Source organism: Neoarius graeffei, chromosome 26 (assembly GCF_027579695.1).
Source record: "Neoarius graeffei isolate fNeoGra1 chromosome 26, fNeoGra1.pri, whole genome shotgun sequence".
NCBI classification, from domain to species: Eukaryota; Metazoa; Chordata; class Actinopteri; order Siluriformes; family Ariidae; genus Neoarius; species Neoarius graeffei.
In genome coordinates, this window is record NC_083594.1 from 31,212,953 (window position 1) to 31,237,722 (window position 24,770).

A 24,770-nucleotide genomic window follows, 5' to 3' on the forward strand; every position below is an offset into this window, starting at 1 on the left:
GACAACATTCCACAAGAGGAAGTGATCACCAGTCTGGAAGAAGTCCCCACGATAGAAGAACTCGTAAAGGTCCTCAAGCAGCTCACACCAGACAAAGCCCCAGGACCTGATTCCATCCCCAGTGATGTCCTCAAGGCTAGTGGAGAACCCTTACTCCGAGAGCTGCACTCACTCCTAACTACCATCTGGGAAGAGGAAAGGGTCCCTCAGGACTTTAAAAATGGAGACATTGTTACCCTCTACAAAAAGGAGTGCCGCTTCACATGTAGTAACTATCGAGGTATCACCTTACTGGCTATGATAGGCAAGTTTTACGCTACAGTCATACTGAACAGAATCCGGCCCTTGGTCGAACGACATCTACCTGAAGCTCAGTGTAGCTTTAGAGGTGACAGATCCACGAATGACATGATATTTGCCTTACGCCAACTCATGGAGAAGAGCAGGGAGCAACACCGTGAGCTCCACATAATATTCCTGGACCTGGTGAAGGCTTTCGACACTGTCAACAGACAGCTCATGTGGAGCCTGCTGTTAAAAATTGGGATCCCAGCCAAGGTAGTTAACATCATCCGCAGCTTCAATGATGGCATGAAAGCAAGAGTCTTAATAAATGGAGAATTCATAGACCCATTTGAAGTAACAGCTGGGCTCAGACAGGGGTGCATTCTTGCACCAACCTTCTTTATCCTGTTCTTCACCTTTGTACTCAGGCACACCTTCAAGGAGCTGCCAGGTTTTGGGGTGACCATCAAGCACAAGCAGGATGGCAAGCTGTTTAATACCAGACACCTGAAGAACAAGTCGGTGCCCACCACCACCATGGGAGTATTTCTATATGCTGATGATGCAGCTGTTGCTACTGATAATGTTGAAGATCTCCAGACAGCCACCAACTCACTAAACAGTGCATGCAACAGTTGGGGGCTAACAATCAGCAAGCCAAAAACAGAGGTATTACATAAAAACTGTGCGGACCCTCCTCCAGTCATGCTTGATGACCATCAGCTCAAGAGGGCCAACAAGTTCACCTACTTGGGTAGTGTAATGACTGATGATGCATCACTAGATAATGAAATCAGCAGGAGAATATCAAGGGCTGCAGCTGCATACAAGTCCCTCAAATACAGGTGCTGGGACAGATCAGGGCTATCTATTACAACAAAGCTCACAGTCTATCAAGCTATCATCCTCCCAATGCTTCTCTATGGTAGTGAATCATGGGCCACCCTTGTCAAGCACATCTACAGGCTTGAGGTATTCCATCAGCAGTCCCTCCGGCGCGTTATGAATATCAGGTGGTGGCAGCATGTCACAAACCAGGAGGTCCTGTCCAGAGCAAAGATCACCACAGTAGAAACTATGCTAAGAGGCAACAGGCTGAGATGGTTGGGACATGTGTGCAGGATGGAAGAACATCGCATCCCCAAACAACTTCTGTTCGGAGAACTCAAGAATGGCTCCCGAAACCACGGCAGACCCCTAAAAAGATGGAAAGACTGTGCCAAAGATGACATCAAGCGTTATGGCATCAACCCCTCATCCTGGTTCCAGGAGACCGCAGACCGAGACAAGTGGCGTCACAACCTAAGATGGGGCAAGACCACCTCAGAGGCTCAACTGACAACCCGTGCCGCCCATCGCCACCAGAAGTGCCATGACAAGGATTGGAGTGAGTGAGTGAGTGAGTGAGTGAGTGGAGATTCTCTCAATACAGAATTGTCTTTGCCTCACACTATAATATTTCGCCTGCCCCTCCCAGTTTTGCTTCGGGCTCTGTTACTTTGCTACTTTGCTGCATGCCTTGGGATTACTCCACGCCTCCTTTTTGGATTACTTTTCCTGTTCCTTTTTTGGGACTGCGAGTGCATTTCTCCCGCCACGGGAATGCTCTGGACTTTACTTTTGTTTTGTGAGCTCTTTTTCCTGCTGTGACGTTGCATTCAGGACTCCGTGACGTTTTCCCTGCTTCTGTGCTCATCTGGGACTTCTACTATTCCTGTTTTATGCTAGCTCCAATTTCCCTAAATTTCTGTTCCAGATTTTTCCCTGGCTACTGCTCTCCTCTTCCTGTGCCTCATGCTTCAAGGATTAAAGACATTTTCTACTCCACTCCTGTGCATGTGAGGCTGCTTTTGGGTCTAGTCAGCACCTATGGTCATTTGGCCCATGACAGTGTCATTCCTTTTCACTTGCTGAGCTCACTCCAAACAGCAAATCTCACCTGCGATATGGTATGCTACTGACAGAAAAACAAATTTAAATGCTCTTGCACATTCTTTATGGCAAGCACTAATCTAGAGCAAAGCTGCTGTTAAATGCATTTCTTGGAAGACAGTCAGCTATCTACTCCTCTTGAAGATGACACTGCAGGTCCTCTTCTCTCTAGATGCAGCTCAAGGTGAGCAACTAGACAATAGCAACCAATCCATGACTGGCCATTGGGAACTAAGGTGAAACCCACCTTTTTCATTTCATTTCATTTCATTTCATTTCATTTCATTTCATTAATTTAAAAGGACATTGCACATTAATCAACAAAACTGTAAATGTGCCAGTGTTAGCCAACAGGCTAATTTTCAACTCCAGTCCTTAGGCATGTTTGTAGACCCATGTGACCAACTTTTATAAAAGTCAGGTTGTTAAAAACAATAAAAACAAAGACATAAACAAACATAACAGAAACAGAACAAACAAACAAACAGTAACAGAACAGAAAAGTGTTTACACATCAGACAAGCCATCAAGACACTCACATCACTACAAACTGAATCAGTCTTACAAATACAGCCACTAAGACAATAGACAACAACATAGACAGACCGTGAGACATCATCATGCATCATACCACAAACAATACCAGAGACAACACCACCTTATATACAGGACAAAAGACGTCACTCACTATCATACACTCTGGCAACAGACAACATTTGATTGGAAACAAGAGAACGTCAGTGTCTGTGGTGGAAGTGTCATGTAGTTAATGATGTTCACATATTTTATTGTTCAGAAGCCATTCCTTCAGGTGGTGACTAAATGTACTATAAGAGATGCAGTTTCTTATGTCAGTTGGTAATGTATTCCATAAGTTAGACACTCTCACAGAAAAGCACAGTCGACTAAAGGCACTGTATCTATGAGGGATTACACAGTTGCCTCTTCGGGCAGACCTTGTAGCTTTACTATTAGAATCTTTCTGCTTTATAAAGGCACAAAGTGGTAGTGGTGCCTTACCATTTATGATTTTAAAAATTAAGCAGGCATCAGTGTGTTTAAGTTGTCTCCAGATATCTGGACTTTAGGATCACAGTCTGATGCAGTGTTTGTCTTGCTAAAAAACATGCAGACTGTTTACATTAAGGTACAATTGAGAGTCAGTAAGCCATTTTTGCACATGCACCATTGTTTCACTACGTTTAGCAGCTGCTTGTGCTTTAGTTTTTGCATGGACATAGATAACTGTATCATCAGCATACATCTGTACTTCACACCCTTTGCATGCTGATGGTAGGTCATTTATATACAAACTGAATAAAATTGGTCCCAGGACTGATCCCTGGGGTACACCCATTTCATTGCTTAAGGGTGGTGATGTTTCACCACTCACCCTCACACACTGAACCCTATCTGATAGATAGGATCTCATCCAGTTTCTTGCATTGGAAGAGAAGTTAAAACAGATAAGCTTGTGAATGAGTACATTATGATTCACAGTATCAAAGGCCTTTTTAAGATCCAGAAAAACGACTCCAACACCACCACCTTTATCCAGTTTTAGTTTGATACTTTCCACAAAGAAGCAGTTTGCTGTCTCCGTGGAGTGATTTGCTCGAAATCCAAATTGCCTGGGATGTAATGAGAAGGCGGTGTTGTTAAGATGATGGGTCAGTTGTTCAGCCACACATTTTTCAGAGATCTTAGACATGACAGGTAAAATACTGATTGGCCTATAATTATTCATGTCAGTTATGTCTCCTGATTTATGGATTGGCACAACAATGGCAGACTTCCACTCCTTTGGAAATTTCCCTTCCTTTAAAGAGGCATTAATTAGTATAGTGATTGGACCAGTGAGGGAAGGAGCATTTTTCTTTAAAAACAAGGAGTCTAATCCAAATATATATTTTGATTTAGAGTTTTTGGCAGAGTTAATAGTGGCATTAACTTTTAATTCACACACCTCTGTCAAAGAAAATACTGGTTGTGAGTCATCACCAGTCATTACGGGAACAGGGTAGTCCTTTAGTGAATTACTTGTAATCATTTTTACAGAACTTACGAAATGTGTGTTAAAGAGTGTCACTATTTCTACTGCTCCTGTACACAGAGTACCATTACCATTAACCTCTAGTTGCTTTTTAGTGTTACTATTGTATTTTCCTGTTAATTTCTGAAGACAATTCCAGATTTGTTTATGATTTCCCTTAGCATCATGCATAAGATTTATGAAGAAGTCAGATTTAGCTGTTCTGATACTCTTAGTTACCCTATTTCTTAATAGGGTAGTCACACTAGAGGCGGAATGAGCCAGAATGCCGTCAGAATGAAAATTCTTCGTATATTCCGGGATATTCGAAGTGCATTCTAAAAATTATGGCTGCATTCTAAACATTCAGGCTCATTCTTGTAGCCGGCCCGAATGTTTTGGTCATGCTCAAAACATTTGAAGTACATTCGAAGAGGAGAAATATCGAACGGCATTCGAAGTGTATTCTAACTGCATTCTAAATATTCTTATGGCATTCCAACAGCATTCGAAACATTATGATCGTGTTTGAGGGAAAAATCGAAAAAGCAAGCCACTTCAAAATCCTGCCAGAATGTCCCGAATGTGCCTCGAATGAGCTGGAATGTCGTCGGAATGAAAATTCTTCATATATTCCGGGATATTCGAAGTACATTCTAAGTATTCGAGCTGCATTCTCTTTGAATTCTTAGACGTTCGAAACATATTCGGCAGCTTTTCTGGGAGCATTCTGACTGCATTTGAGGTGAATTCGTACAGCATTCGAGGCACCTTCCGACCAGACTTTGGGTGGTATTCGGGCAACAATCGAACCGCACTCGTACGGCATTCGAAGTGCATTCTTAATATTCTTACTGCATTCTAACAGCATTCTAGGTATTCCTACTGTGTTTCAACTACATTTGAACTGCATTCGAAAGCTAATACACCCAGAATGTGCAAGAATCATTCGAGGTGGGTTCAAAGCACATTCTAAGTATTCAAATGGCATTTTTACAAAGCTGTAAGAATGTTGGTCAGTTTGAAATTCCTGCCTGAATGTGGCATGAATTTTGAAAAAAATTTCATTCCAGCTGGTTCTGCTTGATTCCTGCTAATTCCGAATAAGTGTAACGGGGGCCCAAGGAAGTAAATATGTGTTTGTCAGTCAGTGATTTGGACTTGAGAAGTCCGCAGGGCACTATCTCTCTCCTTCATTAATTTCTATACGTCACTGTTAATCCAGGGGAGGGTATATCTCTTGTTACCTTTAGTTTTACTTTTTCTAAGGAATTGTTTTGTTATGTTTTGAATTGTTGACATGACAGCATGTGTGTCAGTATCCACATCTGAACCAGTTATTACTTGGTCCCAACTAATACTTTTAATTGCCTTGTCATAATCATCTATATCACTCTTTGGTATTCTTAATTGTAAGGACTTGACATTAGATTTAAGGTGGAATCGGGCTTTAGCGAGCTCTCTAGCTATAAGTGTCAAGTTATGGTCAGACAAACCTGTAGCCATATTAAAAGATTTTATCACCCTTTCATGTTTATTGCTAAAAATCAAATCAATTTGAGTTTTTGATGATGAGGTTATTCTAGTAGGTCCCTTTATTAGTTGTTCCACATCAAATTTATTAGATATCCTATGTAACGTCCTCTTACTTAATTTGTCTTCTCAATTAACATTAAAATCCCCCATTAAAATTATTTCCTTCCCAATGCTGCATTCCCTTAGTACAGCTTCCAAGTTATCAAAAAATACAACTTTTGCAGTTGGTGGTCTATATATGGCAATTAAAAAAAATGACATTTGGGGTGACAAAGTAACACTAACATAAATATATTCAAGATCGTTCACAGCAGAACATTGTATTTCTTTACATGAGATGTGATCTTTGATATAGAGCACCAGCCCCCCACCTCTGCGTACATTTCTATCTTTCCTAAATACATTGTAGCCAGGAATATGTAGGGCTGAAGATGGGGAGTTTTTATTTAACCAAGTCTCTGACAAGCACACAAAATCCAGGTTAGAGTCTGTTAAGAGATGTTTTATCTGATCACTTTCAGGAATAATACTGTGAATATTCAAGTGACCGCCCAGCAGACCGCTGGGTTTTGCATTAGGACCCTACCACAATACCTTGGCATTATTCACTGTTTGAAAAAAGTTCAGTTTTGTAGCTTTTTTATTACTGGATTCAGTCCGGGAGATACATGCTGTGGTTTGTGTGTGGTAGTGCAGATACTTCCACTGAGCTTCAATATGTTTTTGTTGCCGATTGTAGTTCTAGGAAAGTTTTTAGTTGGTCCACACTTACCTGGACCATCAGCAGAATTGTTGACAGGGAGAGTAGAGTTTGTTGACGTTGGGCTGACCAACCATGTGTTGCCTGGGGATGGGACGACAATTACCCTCAATGAGGGACTCCCTTGCATTTCAGCAGGGAAGTTTTGGAGGTCAGCGCTACCAGGTGTTTGTGGACATTGGTGTACTCCGCACCGCCTCCGGGGCAAATTTTCAGCAGCCGCGGCTGTGGTGGCATCTGACACAGCACTGTTGATATTAATAGTCTGCTCTGGTATCGAGTTTGTCAAGCCAGAACCAGCCTGCAGCCCTTGACGCTCCAAGCCAGAGGCCAACGCAATGTCAGCAAAGTCTGCAGCAGCCCGCAGCCCTGGGCGCTCCAGGCCAGTGTTCACAGGCAACGTCACCCCGGTAAACTCAGCCACAGCCCGCAGCCCTGGATGTTCCAAGTTGGTGGCGGCCACAGGCAACACCACCCCGGTAAACTCTGCCAAACATCTGCCAGCAGAGGCCCCCAGTTAAGCAACTGGCACAGACAGCCACGGCAGCACCGGGGGTGAGTAGGAACAGGCCATTGATTGAGCTGCAAACACAGACAGTACTGGGAGCACCAGGGGAAAGTAAGGCAGAGGCTCAGGCATAGTACCGGCAATGAGCAGGGTGTTGTGAAGGGTTGCAAACCGGGCACTTTGAAATGGCAGTCCCATGACACCGGTTTGCGTGCTCGCTGTAGGTTGCGGTTCTGGATTATGTTCAACATCACCAGCAAGTAGTAGTATTATGGTGAGTTGAACGAGCCCACGGCGTGGGTGAGATGGCATTTCATGCGATGTAGAAAACACCTTTGCATATCCATTGATGTGGAGTTTGGAATACAGCAGGTGTTGGCTTTTACAAACATAAGTGTTTTCTTTGTAAAAGCAATGTTGCATGGACAGCAACAGCAGCGCAGCAATGTTTAGAACTATGAACTAGTGATGCGATCTGAGTTTTGGCCTAGATGGATTAAACAAACAGCACAAACAAGACGCAGCACCTGCCAGGCTACATTCGTGCACGTCTGTATCTGCCATCTTGCAAGCTTAGTATGTGCATTTATGTTTTGAGTCATAGAAATTCCAGCCTGCATAAAACACTGTTTCAGGAATCTAGAGATGCCTGAACCCTTCAGCTCAGAGTTTACTTTGGGAATCCTTCAATCATTCTTCTCAAAGGCATTGAAAAGTAAAGTCTCTCTGTTTACTACAAATGGTTACCTTTTACACTATCATTCACAAATGGTATCCAAGTTCATTTAGGGTCTCTTTAGCCCACACACAAATTCTCTCCTGGAACCAGTATTTTTCACAGCATTCTGTAGATTTTGAGATGTTTTGAATTCACAGTTAATAATAATAATAATAATAAAGTTTAATTTCTATAGTGTCTTTCTCACATGTAAGGTTGCTTTACAATTACAAAAAAAAAGAGGTAGGGGTGTAACACCAGTGATGTAGCTGGCCACAGTCCCACAAAAAGGTGCACAAAGATAAATCCCACACCACCTGCACAGCTGCCACGATGCCACTGGGCAACAGCACTCAGAACACCATACTATAGATCCAGAAAGTGAGTACAGAAGCATTGCCGCACAGAGTGCTGGGCAACTCTGATGTTAGAGAGAACAATGAGCTCACTACAGTCCACACCAAGCAGAACATGCATCACCATGGTGGACCAAGACCTGAGGAAGCCGATGCCCAAAACTGGGTCTGGAGCTATGCCACAACTGGTGGACAAAACATTCAGATAAATAACAAATATCACATCATACAAATACAGAAAGAAAAAAGAGGGGGAAAAAGAAAAACAAAAGAAAAAGCTCTGGTGAGAAGTGGCAGCCAAAATGCGCACAGCATACTCTCCACCAGAAATGGAAAAAAAAAATCACAGCACCCCTGTCCCCCCAAAAAAAAGTCACAGCAAGAAAAAGTGACAGTTCCCACCAAGAATTTTAACCCTTCCTTGGACCTCATTATTGCAGATTTGACTATGTATTCTAACTATTATTCTACTGCACTCACATACTCAAACAGATAAGGTAAAGAAAGGTATTTATCTGTAGCAGTTCGTAGGGGTGGAGCACAGAGAAGACGGCAGGCCAGAACTAAGTTCCCCAAGAAAACTCTTTTTATTTTGTACTTTTCAGCAAAGTCACTCTCTCAGACACACACACACGAGTCCTCAGGTCAGGGAGAGAGCCTCCTTCCTCTGCTCTCTCTCTCCTTATATAGGGCGTGGTCACTGGGGAAGACACACAAACACAGATTAGCCAACATCAGGTGCAGTGATTCTGCCACTTACCTTCCCTGACTCCGCCCTCCAGTCACAGACCGACGCTTGACCACGCCCCCGCTGCCACATACCCCCACCGCCCGACTCAGGCCAGGCAGCCGTCCGGCCCGCAGCTGACTCCCCCCCTCCCCTTGACGGGAGAGGAAGTCCGCCACGACCATCTGCGCCCCAGGCCTGTGGACCACCTTGAAATTAAAGGGCTGGAGTGCCAGATACCAACGTGTTGGCATCCTTCATGCGGTGGAGCCACTGGAGGGGAGCGTGGTCCGAACAGAGGGTGAAAGAGCGCCCCAGGAGGTAGTAGTGGAGGGCGAGGACCACCCACTTGATCGCCAGGCACTCCTTTTCGATAGTGCTGTAGCGCCCCTCACGCACCGACAGCTTCCTGCTTATGCACAGGATGGGGCGGTCCTCCCCCTCCACCTCCTGGGACAGAACGGCCCCCAACCCTCTGTCTAATGCATCCGTCTGCAACATAAAGGGGAGAGAAAAGTCAGGGGAGTGTAACAGTGACCCCCCACACAGTGCAGCCTTCACCTCAGAGAAAGCCCGCTGGCATTGCTCCGTCCACTGGACCGGATCTGGTGCCCCCTTTTTAGTGAGATCAGTCAGCGGGCTGGTGACGTCCAAATAATTAGGTATAAACCTATGATAATAGCCAGCCAGCCCCAGGAACTGTCTCACCCCCTTTTTGGTCTTGGGCCTTGGGCAGGCCGCAATCGCTGCCGTCTTGTTAATTTGGGGACGCACCTGCCCGTTGCCCAAGTGGAAGCCCAGATACCGTACTTCCACCTGCCCAATCGCACACTTCTTCGGGTTGGCTGTGAGACCCGCCCGCCTCAGCGACCTAAGGATGGCCCTCAGGTGTTGTAGGTGCCGCGGCCAGTCATTACTATAAATAATTATGTCGTCGAGGTACACGGCCGCATAGGTGGGGTGGGGGCAGAGGACCCTATCCATCAGCCACTGAAATGTAGCGGGCGCCCCAAACAGCCCAAAAGGAAGTGTGACAAACTGGTGTAAGCCGAATGGTGTGGAAAAGGCCGTTTTTTCTCGGGATAATGGAGTCAAGGGGATCTGCCAATATCCCTTTGTCAAATCCAGTGTCGAGTAAAAGCGAGCCGTGCCTAGTCGATCGAGCAACTCATCAATACGAGGCATTGGGTATGCATCGAATTTAGACACTGCGTTGACTATTCTATATTCCACACAGAACCGGACCGACCCGTCAGTCTTGGGTACCAAGACCACCAGGCTGCTCCAGTCACTGTGGGACTCCTCCACGATGCCCATTTTGAGCATGGCCTCGAGTTCTTCCTGACCCACTTTTTTCTTGTGTTCGGGTAACTTGTAAGGGCGGCTGCGCACTACCACCCCCGGGGGTGTTTCAATATGGTGCTCTATGAGGTCAGTGCGGCCAGGCAGGGGCGAGAACACGTCCGAAAACTCGGTCTGCAACTGGGCGACCTCCGCGAGTTGGGTCGGGGAGAGGTGGTCTCCACAGGGGACCGGAGAGGTACGTGATGCCAATGTTCCTTTTTGAACCTCTGGCCCCAGCTCCGCCTTCTCCGGAACCACCGACACCAACACCACGGGGACCTCCTCATTCCAGAGTTTGAGCAGATTGAGGTGGTAAACCTGTAGCACCCCACCCCTGTCCGTTTGCCTCACTTCATAGTCGACGTCCCCAATTCGCCATGTGACCTCAAAGGGTCCTTGCCACTTGGCGATTAATTTGGAGCTCATTGTGGGCAACAGTACGAGGACTTTATCTCCCGGTGCAAACTCCCTAAGGCGCGTACCCCTGTTGTACAGGCGGGTTTGCCATTCTTGGGCCTGCCGCAAATTCTCCTGGGTTAGGTGTGTGAGTGTGTGGAGTTTTGCGCGTAGGTCCATAACGTATTGAATTTGATTTTTACTGGGCGAAGGTCCCTCCTCCCAATTTTCTCACAGCACATCTAGAATGCCGTGTGGCTTACGCCCATATAACAATTCGAATGGGGAGAACCCCGTGGAGGCTTGGGGGACCTCTCGCACTGCAAATAACAAGGGTTCGAGCCATTTATCCCAATTATGTGCGTCCTCACTTACGAATTTTTTAATTATATTTTTGAGGGTGCGATTAAACCATTCAAGTAACCGTCCATTTGTGGGTGATAAACACTGGTGTGGCTCGGCTTAATACCTAATAACCCATACAGTTTGTGCATTGTACGTGACATAAACGAGGTGCCTTGGTCAGTCAGAATCTCTTTTGGGATTCCAACTCAGGAGATGACACGGAAGAGCGCTTCCGCAATACTGCGTGCTGAGATATTGCGAAGAGGCACTGCTTCCGGGTATCGCACTGCATAGTCCACTGGAACTAAAATAAAGCGGTACCCTCGTGTTGACCGATCTAATGGCCTGACGAGATCCATCCCAATTCTTTCGAACGGGGTCTCGATTAATGGGAGAGGGTGCAAAGGCGCTTTTGGAATGGCTGCTGGATTTACTAACTGGCATTCGTGGCATGCCGTACACCACCTACAGACATCGCCGCGAATCCCTGGCCAATAGAACCGGGCCATTATTCGGGCTAGTGTTTTATCCTGCCCTAAGTGTCCAGCCATGGCATTAAAGTGAGCCGCCTGGAATACCAATTCCCGGCGGCTCTTTGGAATCAAAAGCTGCGTGACTTGCTCTTTAGTCTGAGTGTCCTGCATCACTCAGTATAACCTATCCTTCATAATAGAAAAATAGGGGACGGATGGGGTGGCGTTTGGCTGGAGCATTTGACCATTGATTACTCTCACTTGGTCAAATGCATGCCACAGAGACTTGTCTTGTGATTGCTCTAACGGGAAATCCCCAAGGGATTCCCCGAGAGAGGGAGGAGGAGCCTGCTGCTCCTCACTCTGACGCGGAAATTACGTAGACGGCTCTGTGACAGCTGTTCCCACCAACGCGACACCGGGACCTCCCCCTGTTGAATTATGGCAGGACCCACTCTTCACTAGATGGCTCCCCAAATCCCAAATCAGTCCCCAAATTCCCCAAATCCCAGCCAATCAGTCCCCAAAATTATAGAGTGGGTGAGGAGATGATTAACCACTGCCTTTACTCTCAATTTTTCCCCTCGGGAAAGAATGTGGACTGACACTAAAGGGTAGCTGTGAACATCCCCGTGCACACACAACACCTTCACCCCCTGTGCTCCCCCCAATGCCTCATCTTGCACCAGGCTTTGGTGAATTGAGGTCTGATTACAGCCAGAGTCCACCAAAGCCTGATGTGTATCCCCTTGGATACTCATATGCGATATGCATATGAGCATATGCGATATGCTCCGGCCCGATCGAGGGCGGCTCCTGGCACATCGGGGATCCGAACCACCGTGCCCACTTCCATCACCGAGCACTGCTGTTGGAGGTGGCCCGGCTCCCCACAGCGCCAGCAAACCGGCCCGGGCTTCCTCTCTGCACTGATGCTCTGGGGCTCACTCACCTGAGGGGGGGAGAGAGACAGACACAGAAGGGAAAAATGGGAGAGCACCACAGGTGCAATGGGCCGGCTGGGGTGGGGCTGACCCCCGCCTCCATGGTGGGGGAATGGGGTGAGGACAAGACACAGGAGGAGAGGGGGAGAGAGGGAGAGAGAAGAGGGAAGAAGAGGATGTCTGCTGTCCTGCCATCGGAACAGCCGCCAAATGGTCCTCTGCCAACTTGATGGCCTGATCCAGCGACGCCGGGCGGTGGCACTGGACCCACTCCGTGGTTCCCTCTGGTAGGCGGGCGATGAACTGCTCCAGTACCACCTGATCGATGATCCCCTCAGCATCACGGTTGTCGGCCCTCAACCACCGCCAGCAGGCATCCCGGAGCTGCTAGCCAAACACGAACGGCCGGCCGACTTCCTCCAGACGCAGAGCGCGGAAGTGCTGACGCTGTTGTTCAGGGGTGTGCCCCACCCGCTGGAGGACGGCCCGGCGAAGGTCCACATAGACCAGCCGGCAGTCGGCAGGGAGCTGTAGCGCGGCCAGCTGCGCCTCACCCGTTAGCAGGGGGAGGAGGTGCGTCATGCGCTGTTCCACCGGCCAGCCCGAGGCCTCTGCTGCCTGCTTGAAGAGCGTAATGAAGGCCTCGGGGTCGTCATGCGGGCCCATCTTAGTTAGGGTGAGGGGAGAAGGGCCTGCAGCGGTGGAGGTGGTGGACCCTGCCGACGCGAGGAGGTGCCGGAACGCCTGTCTGTCTTTTTGCTGCGCCAGCACCAAGGCCTCGAACCGGTGCTCCTGCTCCTTTCAGAGGGTGACTAGCGCCTGGTGCTGGCTCTGCTGGGCCGTGGCGAGGGCATGGACCAGGTCTGCGAAGGGGGAGGACTCCATGGGGCTGTTCTTTTTCCCATGCTCGAGTCCCGGGTTTCGGCACCACTGTAGAAGTTCGTAGGGGTGGAGCACAGAAAAGAACTCTTTTTATTTTGTACTTTACAGTAAAGTCACTCTCTCAGACACACACACATGAGTCCTCAGGTCAGGGAGAGAGCCTCCTTCCTCTGCTCTCTCTCTCCTTATATAGGGCATGGTCACTGGGAAGACACACGAACACAGATTAACCAACATCAGGTGCAGTGATTCTGCCACTTACCTTCCCTGACTCTGCCCTCCGGTCACAGACCGATGCTTGACCACGCTCCCGCTGCCACATTATCATATCTGAAACTAACATGAATTTCTGTCCCCTGTTCTCTATGGCCTGCTGTCTGCACTGGCTCCCACATGCAAACCCAAGCAAGCATCTATTCTCTACTGAGGTTGGAAGCATTATGACCAGATGCTGGTTCGCTACTCACCTGCATCTCATCTGCCAGCACCCCCAAACTTTACACAGTCCACTGCTTCAGGATAGAATCAGTGGCCACTGCAGCTGCAATCATCTCCACATCTATGCTCAAGGCAATGGGTTCCCAGTCTTCTGGAGACACAAATGCTATCTTCATCCAGGAAGTAAGGACTTTGTCACTGCAGAAAACCATGAGTTGTCTCCTATAAAGTTTTGGTCCTAGGTCATTATCATATCAATGACACATGCTGTATTTACATGTCATACCAGCAGGGATCCCAGAGCTACTGTGCAAATGTGATTAGGTGATGGACCTCATTGACAGTCATCAAGCAGATCTGCTGTCGGTGTTATTCTGGGAAGTGGCCAACCCATTGCAGAATGATCCATTTCAGGTCTGGGTACTCCAGCATGTTAGTGGTAGGCAGCTGCAGGGCCATGAGCTGGCCTTCCACGACAAGAGTGGCAGTAGCCAGACAGCCCTCTGGTCTTCCAGACAACCCCAAATGTCCATGGCTCATTTGAATAATTCAGTGAAGGCCTCAGGGTCATCCTGTGGTCCGATCTTGGTCAGGGTGACAGGTGCTGCTGCTGGGGTACTCACCACCTTGATTAGGCCCTGGAGCATCTCCCAGCCCTCCTGCTGGGCTTGGAGCAATGTCTGGAAGCACTGCTCCTGATCAGTGTACATGGTGATGAACACTTGGTGCGACATCTGGTGAATGCAAGTGAGGACACAATGGCACTTCAGATCCTGGGTTTCGGCACCAGTGTAACACTTCAGATGGTTCAGGAGACTGAAAATGCATAGACAGGCAAGTTAACACAACTGGCATTTATTTTAGTTTTGCTTTTCAGCATGGCTTCACTTTTTATTTGCAGGTCTTACACTTGGGGACATACTCATAAAAACAAAACACACCCCTTTATGCTGGTTCTCATCTCTATTTTGTTCCTTTGCTCACTCGCTACAACACAGAGCACACAAAGTAGCCTTTGTTCATTGCAGATGTAACTCTCGTCACTCACCTCCCACCCCTAGGCTCACAATCTGGCACTCAACCCCACCTCCACCTCCACAAATAGCTTATAACTTATTTCTTATAGAAAGAAGCCTTTCATCATGACAATACAAAATAAAAATATTTACAAAATTCTATAATTCTATTCAAGAAAAGAGACAAAAATATAGCCGCTAGTGGTGATAAAGGGCCCATGCACACAAGAACATGCCGAAAACAATATGGCATTGCACCTGAGGCCAAGCCTCTATCCCTGAGTAGCAGTGGCCAGGACTGATGTGTGTACCAAATTTCATGAGTCAGAGTTTTTCGGGAATGGAATCACTACTGTCCAGGTCCAAATGGTGGTGCTAAATGAGAGGCTCAATTTGGGCATGGGGATATTATCAGAACCCTGATGTCTTATAACCTGTGAGGTTTTAGCTCTATTAGGCAATGCATAGTAAATTTATGACACACTTCCTGTTTGCATGGTGAAACATATAAATTTATTGGTTCACCATTTCAACATCATGCAAGATATCACAAGTCCTGTTGCAAGTCAATTGATTAAAACAATGTGCATTTCAGTTTTGTTCATCTCGGGGCACCCCACACACCTACCAATTTTGACACTGATAGGTGAAACTACTGTATATACCGGGCAGAAGTCTCAATAATATATGGGGGTGCTATGGAGTCCAATGGACACATCCGGGGTCAAGCCTCTTTCCCTGAGTAGTAATGGCCAGGACTGATGTGAGTACCAGATTTCATGAGTCAAAGATTTTAGGCAATGGAATCATTACTGTCCAGGTCCAAATGGTGAAGCTATACCAGAGGGTCAAATTGGGCATGTGGATCTCATCAGAAGCATCGTATCCTATAACCTGTGAATTTTTAGCCATATCAGGCAATGCATGGTGAATTTATGACATGCTTCCTGTTTGTGTGGCATAACAAATTTATTGGTTTGCCATTTCAACATCTTGCAAGATATCGCAAATCCCTTCACAACTTCAAATCAGCAACAAATTCACATGACGTATACCAAATATGGCATGATTCCAACAAACCACCTAGGAAGAGTACAGTACATCAAAATGAAACACATGTTTTGGCAATGGCATCATTACTGTCCATGTCCAAATGGTGGTGCTATAAAATAGGGTGTCTTTGGGCATGTGAATATCTTTGAAACAATGATATACTATAACGTGTGAAGTTTGAGCCGTATCAGGCAATGCATGGTGAATTTATGACTCACTTCCTGTTTGTGTGGTGTAACGTATAAATTTATTCATTCACCATTTCAACATCTTGCGACATATTGTAAATCCCTTCACAGTTTAACATCAGGAATGTCTTCACATGATGTCTACCAAATATGGCATGGATCCAACAAACTGCTTAGGAGAAGTTTGTTAAAATGTAACAAGTGTCAAAACGCACAAAACCAAAAATATCTCACTTCCTGTTGAGTATGGCTGATGCAATGTGTAGGCAATTTTGTTCAGGTCAGGGCACTCCACACACCTACCAAATTTGACGCAGATAGGTGAAACTGTAAAACGGGCAGTAGTCTCAATGTGGCATCCAAGACTATAAATTTGAATCTACCATTTTAGGGGGCACTATGGTGTCATCTAGCCTCACCCAAGACAAATAACCTCATCTCTTCTCATTATCTCTAGCTGCTTTATCCTGTTCTACAGGGTTGCAGGCAAGCTGGAGCCTATCCCAGCTGACTACGGGCGAAAGGCGGGGTACACCCTGGACAAATCACCAGGTCATCACAGGGCTGACACATAGACACAGACAACCATTCACACTCACATTCACACCTACGGTCAATTTAGAGTCACCAGTTATCCTAACCTGCATGTCTTTGGACTGTGAGGGAAACTGGAGCACCCGGAGGAAACCCACGCGGACATGGGGAGAACATGCAAACTCCACACAGAAAGGCCCTTGTTGGCCATGGGGCTCGAAACCAGACCTTCTTGCTGTGAGGTGACAGTGCTAACCACTACACCACCATGCCGCCCGACAAATAACCTAAGAATAATAAACTGTTGCCCTATTTTCACGAGTGCACGAAACTAGAGTTTTCGAATATTTCCAAGGTGCCAAATCTGTAATTATAGAAAAAGTATAATAATAAGAGAAAAACATGCCAAAAACAATATGACTCAATCCCTTCACAATTTAAAATCAGCAACATGTTTACATTACGTATACCAAATATGGCATGAATCCAACAAACGGGGGCAGCACGGTGGTATAGTGGTTAGCGCTGTCGCCTCACAGCAAGAAGGTCTGGGTTCGAGCCCCATGGCCGGCGAGGGCCTTTCTGTGCGGAGTTTGCATGTTCTCCCCGTGTCTGCGTGGGTTTCCTCCGGGTGCTCCGGTTTCCCCCACAGTCCAAAGACATGCAGGTTAGGTTAACTGGTGACTCTAAATTGACCGTAGGTGTGAATGTGAGTGTGAATGGTTGTTTGTGTCTGTGTCAGCCCTGTGATGACCTGGCGACTTGTTCAGGGTGTACCCTGCCTCTCACCCATAGTCAGCTGGGATAGGCTCCAGCTTGCCTGTGACCCTGTAGAACAGGATAAAGCAGCTAGAGATAATGAGATGAGATGAGATCCAACAAACCGCCTAGGAAGAGTACATCAAAATGTAACGTTTTGGCAATGGATACTGTTCATGTCCAAATGGTGGCGCTATACCAGAGGGTGTCTTTGGGCATGTGGATATCTTCAGAACCATGATATCGTATAACCTGTGAAGTTTGAGTCATATCAGACAATGCATGGTGAATTTATGACTCACTTCCTGTTTGTGTGGCGTAATGTACAAATAGACTGGTACCAAAATCCAGAATTGTGACACCCAAAGGCATTTTTGAGACAAAGTCGGCAAACAGTCTTATTTTGTCAATTTGGGTATGCCGAATTCAAATCTGCAATATGCCGAGCTCTATCTGACCTCTGTTGACCTCTAGAGGTCATTGAACTTTGGGCCTGTAAATGTCTCAGCTGAACCCAGTTTCTCAGCTTTCTAAGGAATGAAATGTACTAAAATGATTAATGAAGTTAGCAAATGGCCTTGTTTGTTAAATGTTTGGGTGCTGAATTAATTTTTCATTTGTAAAACGACATATGACCTCTGATAACCTCAAGGTCATTAAACTTGGCCTATAGGCCTATGCATTTAACGGCATTTTTAAACTGACTTTACTCCCCCAAAAAGAATATGAACAGACAAAAAACAAATAGAAAGGAACAAATACAACATTAAATGCCAGTCCATGTACATGTGACTTACTTTTCACAATGAGAATGCCTAGGCGATCACCTTACATAACATTGCATTACATTTAGCAGTTATTGTTTATACAAAGCTACTGAAAAAAGGACAGATTCAGCAGCATACAAAATGTGGGGGCATACAGGGTATACAGGTTAATCAGGGTTAGTATATCTCATCTCATCTCATTATCTCTAGCCGCTTTATCCTTCTACAGGGTCGCAGGCAAGCTGGAGCCTATCCCAGCTGACTACGGGCGAAAGGCGGGGTACACCCTGGACAAGTCGCCAGGTCATCACAGGGCTGACACAAAGACACAGACAACCATTCACACTCACATTCACACCTACGGTCAATTTAGAGTCACCAGTTAACCTAACCTGCATGTCTTTGGACTGTGGGGGAAACCGGAGCACCCGGAGGAAACCCACGCGGACACGGGGAGAACATGCAAACTCCACACAGAAAGGCCCTCGCTGGCCCCGGGGCTCGAACCCGGACCTTCTTGCTGTGAGGCGACAGCGCTAACCACTACACCACCGTGCCGCCCCGGATTAGTATATACAAGAGTTTTTTTCTTTGTTGTTTGTTTTTTTGTTTTGTTTTAAACGGGGTAAAGCCTTTACAAAAAACAAAGAAAAGAAACTCTCATATATACTAACCCTGATTAACCTGTATACCCTGTATGCCCCCACATTTTGTATGCTGCTGAATCTGTCCTTTTTTCAGTAGCTTTGTATAAACAATAACCGCAAATGTAATGCAATGTTATGTAAGGTGATCGCCTAGGCATTCTCATTGTGAAAAGTAAGTCACATGTACAGTACATGGACTGGCATTTAATGTTGTATTTGTTCCTTTCTATTTGTTTTTTGTCTGTTCATATTCTTTTTGGGGGAGTAAAGTTAGTTTAAAAATGCCGTTAAATGCATAGGCCTATAGGCCAAGTTTAATGACCTTGAGGTTATCAGAGGTCATATGTCGTTTTACAAATGAAAAATTAATTCAGCACCCAAACATTTAACAAACAAGGCCATTTGCTAACTTCATTAATCATTTTAGTACATTTCATTCCTTAGAAAGCTGAGAAACTGGGTTCAGCTGAGACATTTACAGGCCCAAAGTTCAATGACCTCTAGAGGTCAACAGAGGTCAGATAGAGCTCGGCATATTGCAGATTTGAATTCGGCACACCCAAATTGACAAAATAAGACTGTTTGCCAACTTTGTCTCAAAAATGCCTTTAACTCCTTAAATAAGCACTTTTTTGAATTTTGGTACCAGTCTAAAATTTATTGGTTCACCATTTCAACATCTTGCGACATATCATAAATCCCTTTGCAATTTAACATCAGCAATATCTTGCCCTGACGTCCACCAAATAGGGCATGGATCCAACAAACCGCCTATGAGGATTTTGTTAAAATGTAACACATTTCAAAATGCGCAAAACCAAAAATATCTCACTTCCTGTTGAGTATGGCTGATGCAATGTGTAGGCAATTTTGTTCAGCTCAGGGCACTCCACACACCTACCAAATTTGATATGGATAGTTGAAACTATATATCGGGCATGAGTCTCAATGTCATCTGGGGGTGCTATGGAGTCCCCCGGACACACTTGGGGTCAAGTCCCAGTCGCTGAGTAGCAGTGTGCATGACTGATGGGTGTACCAAATTTCATGAGTTTTCAAATATTTCCAAAGTGTCAAATCTGTATTTTTGCACTAGGTGGTGCTATGGAGTTATTGAAGCCCAGCCAGACTGATTTCCCATATCAACTCAAAATATATCAGAGGACAAATATATGTGCAAAGTTTCATGAGTTTTTAGCCATCGAAAGCCCCTCAAAACAGCATGGGAAAATTTCAAAGTCCCACATTCCATCCAGCATGGCCGACATCCTGTTGGGCAGAGTCAAATACAACAAAGTGAGCTTTATCCTCTATCACATGAGTATCGATCACACTAAACTTTGTGCCAATCCAAGCAACTTCATCTCAACCATAGCTTGTTCTGTCCCTGTCCACATAGCGGCATTATACCAGAGGGTGTCTTTGGGCATGTCGATATTGTCCGAACCATGATATCCTATAACTTGTGATGTTTGAGCCATATCAGGCAATGCATGGTGAATTTATGACTCAATTCCTGTTTGCATGGCATAACATATAAATTCATTGATTTGCCATTTCAACATCTTGCAACATGTTGCAAATCCCTTCTCAATTTAACATCAGCAACATCTTGACATGACGTATACCAAATTTGGCATTGATCCAACAAAGCACCTAGGAGAAGTTCATTAAAACATGAAATGTGTCAAAACGCACAAAACCAGAAATCTCTCACTTCCTGTTGAGTATGGCTGATGCAATGTATAGGCAATTTTGTTCGTCTCGGGGTACTCCACACACGTACCAAATTTGACACAGATAGGTGAAACTATATACTGGGCAGGAGTCACAATGACATATGGGGGCACTATAGAGTCCCCCAGACACACCTGGGGTCACGCCCCTATGGCTGAGTAGCAGTCCGCATGACTGACGTGTGTAACAAATTTCATGAGTTTTTGAATATGTACTGGGTGTCAAATCTGTATTTTTGAACTACAGTAGGTAGCACTATGGAGTTAATGAAGCCCAACTAGACAAATTTCCCATATCACCTCAAATTTTATCACAGGACAAATGTATTTGCAAAGTTTCATGAGTTTTTAGCCATGGTAAGCCCCTCAAAGCAGCGTGGGAAAATTTCAAAATCCCACATTCCATTCAGCATGGCTGAATTCCTGTTGGGTGGAGTCAAATAGAACCAAGTGAAAATTGTCCTGTATCACAAGAGTATCGATCCCACCAAATTTCATGCCAATCCAAGCAACTTCATCTCAACCATAGCCTGTTCTCAGGGCTCTATAGAGCTCCGGGACCACGCCCAGTCCCTTGCTCAATGTAAATTTGTGATTTTAAGCACATTTGCTCAATGTGCAAAATTTGTGAGTTTTTGAGCATTGCAAGTGCCTCAAAAATGTGTTTTTGCACAGAGAAAAAAAATAATCATAATAAAAAATAAGAAGAAAAAGAAGAGGAAAACAGGACGAAAACAACAGGGCTTTGCACCTACGGCACTTCGGTATCGGGCCCTAACAAAACAACAACACGAAAACAATAGGGCTTTGCACTAAAGCCTAAATTTGATTGACTTGAAAGTCATCATCCTGACTGAGTTTGCACAGTAAGTGAAGATTGAGGCCAGGACTTGTACAGTAGAGACCATTGGAGCCAGAGTCTGAGAAGTAGTTATGGCCTCTCACCCACCAAGTTTGGTCACGGTCCCTCAATTTTCTTCATTCCATGCACAGTGACAGGGAAAGATTTTAGAGCTTTGAGTTATGACTAACCATTTGCTAGTCAGCTGTAGTAATGTACGGTAAGTATAAATCATTAATGTACAAGCAAAAAATATATTGGTAAACAGCAGTCAAAATTTACATTCAACACATTTGTAAAAACATAAGGAAAAAGTGGGGGAAAATTGCCACTGTCCATGAGTTTCATCATCTGTAGCAAGTTCCCCATCTGAATAGAGAAGTATGTTTAAAAAAAAAAAGGTGACTGCATAAGATACTTTGAATATTTAGGTAATTCAGTCAATAGTAAATTGCTGTGAAATTTAGCCAGTGTTAGCTGTCTTCGTTTACACCATCACTTTGTTCACTCAAATTGGTCTGCTAGTTACAATATTAATACAATGATCACCTCTATTTACATCTCCCTGATTAATACATTGTTGATCCTGCTGACAAATGTAATTCATGGTTTCATGTGTGGCACTAATGATTTGTTTGCCTAGAAATGTTTGAAAAAAGTCTCACATTTTTCATCTTTCCTTCAAGGTGTTTTAGTTTGCTGGTGTTATCTGGCAGTTAGCTAGAATTTGTTAATGAGCTAGCTTGGGTATCAAAATGAACCACATACCGGAAACACTGCAGAGAACTTCCTGAGGATCTGTCAGAAGTTAGTTTACAGCAGAACAAGACATGGCTTTGCTACATAATTTTCAAAGTTGTCAACACCTGTAAAATCTTAGGTACAAGTTTGAAATATGTCAAAGTTAGCTGGGTTATAGTCTCATTAAGCGCTTCAGGTGTTTGTTGGAAATTGTGTGCATATTCATGAAACTCGACAGTCCTATGAAGCTGTTCACCAGCCCACTCCAATACTGTCAATCACCTCATCAACCACCCTCTTTTAGTTATCAAATACCTCTTATAAAATGCATTTATCATAAGGAAAAATACTGAGGGTGATATCAAGCTCAACTGAGCTTGTAAAATCAGCAGAACACTATTCCAGAAAATAATTTGTGGAGAATTAAAAATGTAATTTTAGCTTGTTTTCCAGTCACTCACATGGGAATGCATGGGGTTAAAAACTGTAGCATGGCCAGCAATGAGACAATTTGGCACTTCACTTTTGAACGTTTCTTTAGATGTATAGACTTTGAACATAACACACTGGCAAATCTAGCAGCAAGATTGACAACACTGGTACTGTGTGTGTGTGTGTGTGTGTGTACCTTGCCTGTCTGCAGAATGACAATGGTACAAGGTCTGCTGGCTCTGTCTGATTGCTGCAGTGAGAGGAAGCTCGGCCTGCATCACCCACTCCTGACTACCGTTCACCACCAGCTCTGAAGGCATGGCCACTGAGTGGTGTTTTGGAACATCTTTAGTGAGGGTGGCCAGAGACTGTTTTGCCTAGGGGAAAGCAAACATTTCATTAACATCATGAACAATTGTGTGTAACAATTTAATTGTTTTATTTTCTGTAGTGGAAGTTCATTATGTTTGATTATTTAAGTATTTTTAAGTTCGTTTCTTAGACAAGGATTTTAAGATCGTTACCTTGTTAACAGTTTCAGCGTGAATCTTCCGTTCTGAGGAAGGCGGAAGATTCATGCTGAAACTGTTAACAAGGTAACGATCTTAAAATCCTTGTCTAAGAAACGAACTTAAAAATACTATGTTTTATTTTCTGCTGATTTTATATTGATCTCATAAAATAAACATTTAATAATATAATAACGCACATACACATTATTAGGAACAGCCATTTACTGATATTGGATACTGTAAGTAAGTTTGTTTTATTTCTGTCTGTGTTTTATACTGGAAACTATGACCTAAATAATATTCAATTCCATTATTTCCATTATCCATAACCGTTTATCCTGTACAGGGTCGTGGGCAGGGCTCGAAATTAACTTTTTTTCTTTGTGTCCCCCAGTGGTCCCGAATTCTGTGTTGTATTGTCCCGAATGGAAGCAATAGTGTCCCCATTTTTTTCCTCTCTGAAATAACCAGTGGTTAATATCATCATATGAAGTTACTATTATATTTGTAACTATGCAATTTTGAACCCTTTATATCATTTTTACAATAAGTCACAAGACACAAGCGACACATGTCCTATACATCATCTACTTCAAAATTACATTTATTGCATTTTCAGTTTATTAAACTTTGGCGATCTCACTGTATGAATAGATACCCGTTTATTTAAAGGGGCCAACTAGCTCATTCAGAAAATGTTTCAACTCCCTACATCTGCAGTACACTTTAGTTGAAAATAAGACCCCTTTTATGTTCATTTCATCTACTTATACCTTGAAAATATGTTGGCACTTACAAGGCCAACTTATAATTTTCACCATTACCGTTATCCATAGCCCTGTGATGACCTGGCGACTTGTCCAGGATGTACCCCGCCTTTCGCCCGTAGTCAGCTGGGATAGGCTCCAGCTTGCCTGCGACCCTGTAGAACAGGATAAAGCGGCTAGAGATAATGAGATGAGATGAGACCGTTATCCATTTTTATGAACTTTCCGTTATCCATTTTTATGAACTTTCCGTTATCCATTTTATGAACTTTCGCTGCCAAAAGGTAGGTGCAAATGTTAGCAACATCAACATAGTGCCAGGTCCTAGCCTAGTTGTGCTGCTGACTGACTAAACTTTCTGAACTCAAAAGACACCAAGAAAACTCACTTATTCTGTTGAACGGTATCTTCCATCAATATCATCCACATCATTCCTGTTGTATTTTATAACGTGTCTAACAGTGTTCATTAAGTTCATTCAGTTGCTAGCGTTGCCTGCAGACCAGGCGATGACACTTTGGATCCTGAAGGTCCCGGAGACGTTATGTCTGGGCTTTCAGTTTCTTCCCCGCGGTCGGTCCGCTTCAACCACTTAAGCATTTTTGTTCTGGCAAGAGTCGGTGCAGCGTGTGCGGTAGCAATTCCATTCCAAGTCCATATAATGCGGACTCCGGCCGAAGATTCTAGAACAGAATGCGCTGCTCTGTAGCCTACTGATGCAGGTGCATCAAAAGTGTAGCTACTATGTATTTTTCGCTGTTAACATTTTAAAATTAAAATTGACAAATTAGGTGAATGTCTACGTATGTGTTACGGCTTTGTAAATAATATTAATGTAGCACTTTTTTTCTAGATCTATTTTTTTCCATTGTCCCGGGATTGTCCCAGATATGATAATTTTGTGTCCCGATGACATTTTTTATGGTCCCCGGGACATCGGGACACCATTAGTTTCGAGCGCTGGTCGCAGGCAAGCTGGAGCCTATCCCAGCTGACTGTGGGCGAGAAGCGGGGTACACCCAAGTCGCCAAATTATCACAGGGCTGACACATAGAGACAAACAACCATTCACATTTACATTTACACCCACAGTCAATTTAG

General features: G+C 44.7%; 1 protein-coding gene across 1 annotated transcript in view; it reads right to left on the bottom strand.

Annotated features, from left to right (window-relative positions):
• LOC132874200 (kazrin-like) overlaps window positions 1–24,770 on the bottom strand; it is a 134,141-nt gene that overhangs the window by 56,702 nt on the left and 52,669 nt on the right. Inside the window, 1 exon segment of the mRNA XM_060910189.1 lies at window positions 22,608–22,767. Within this exon segment, the coding sequence (XP_060766172.1) occupies window positions 22,608–22,767 (160 nt within the window).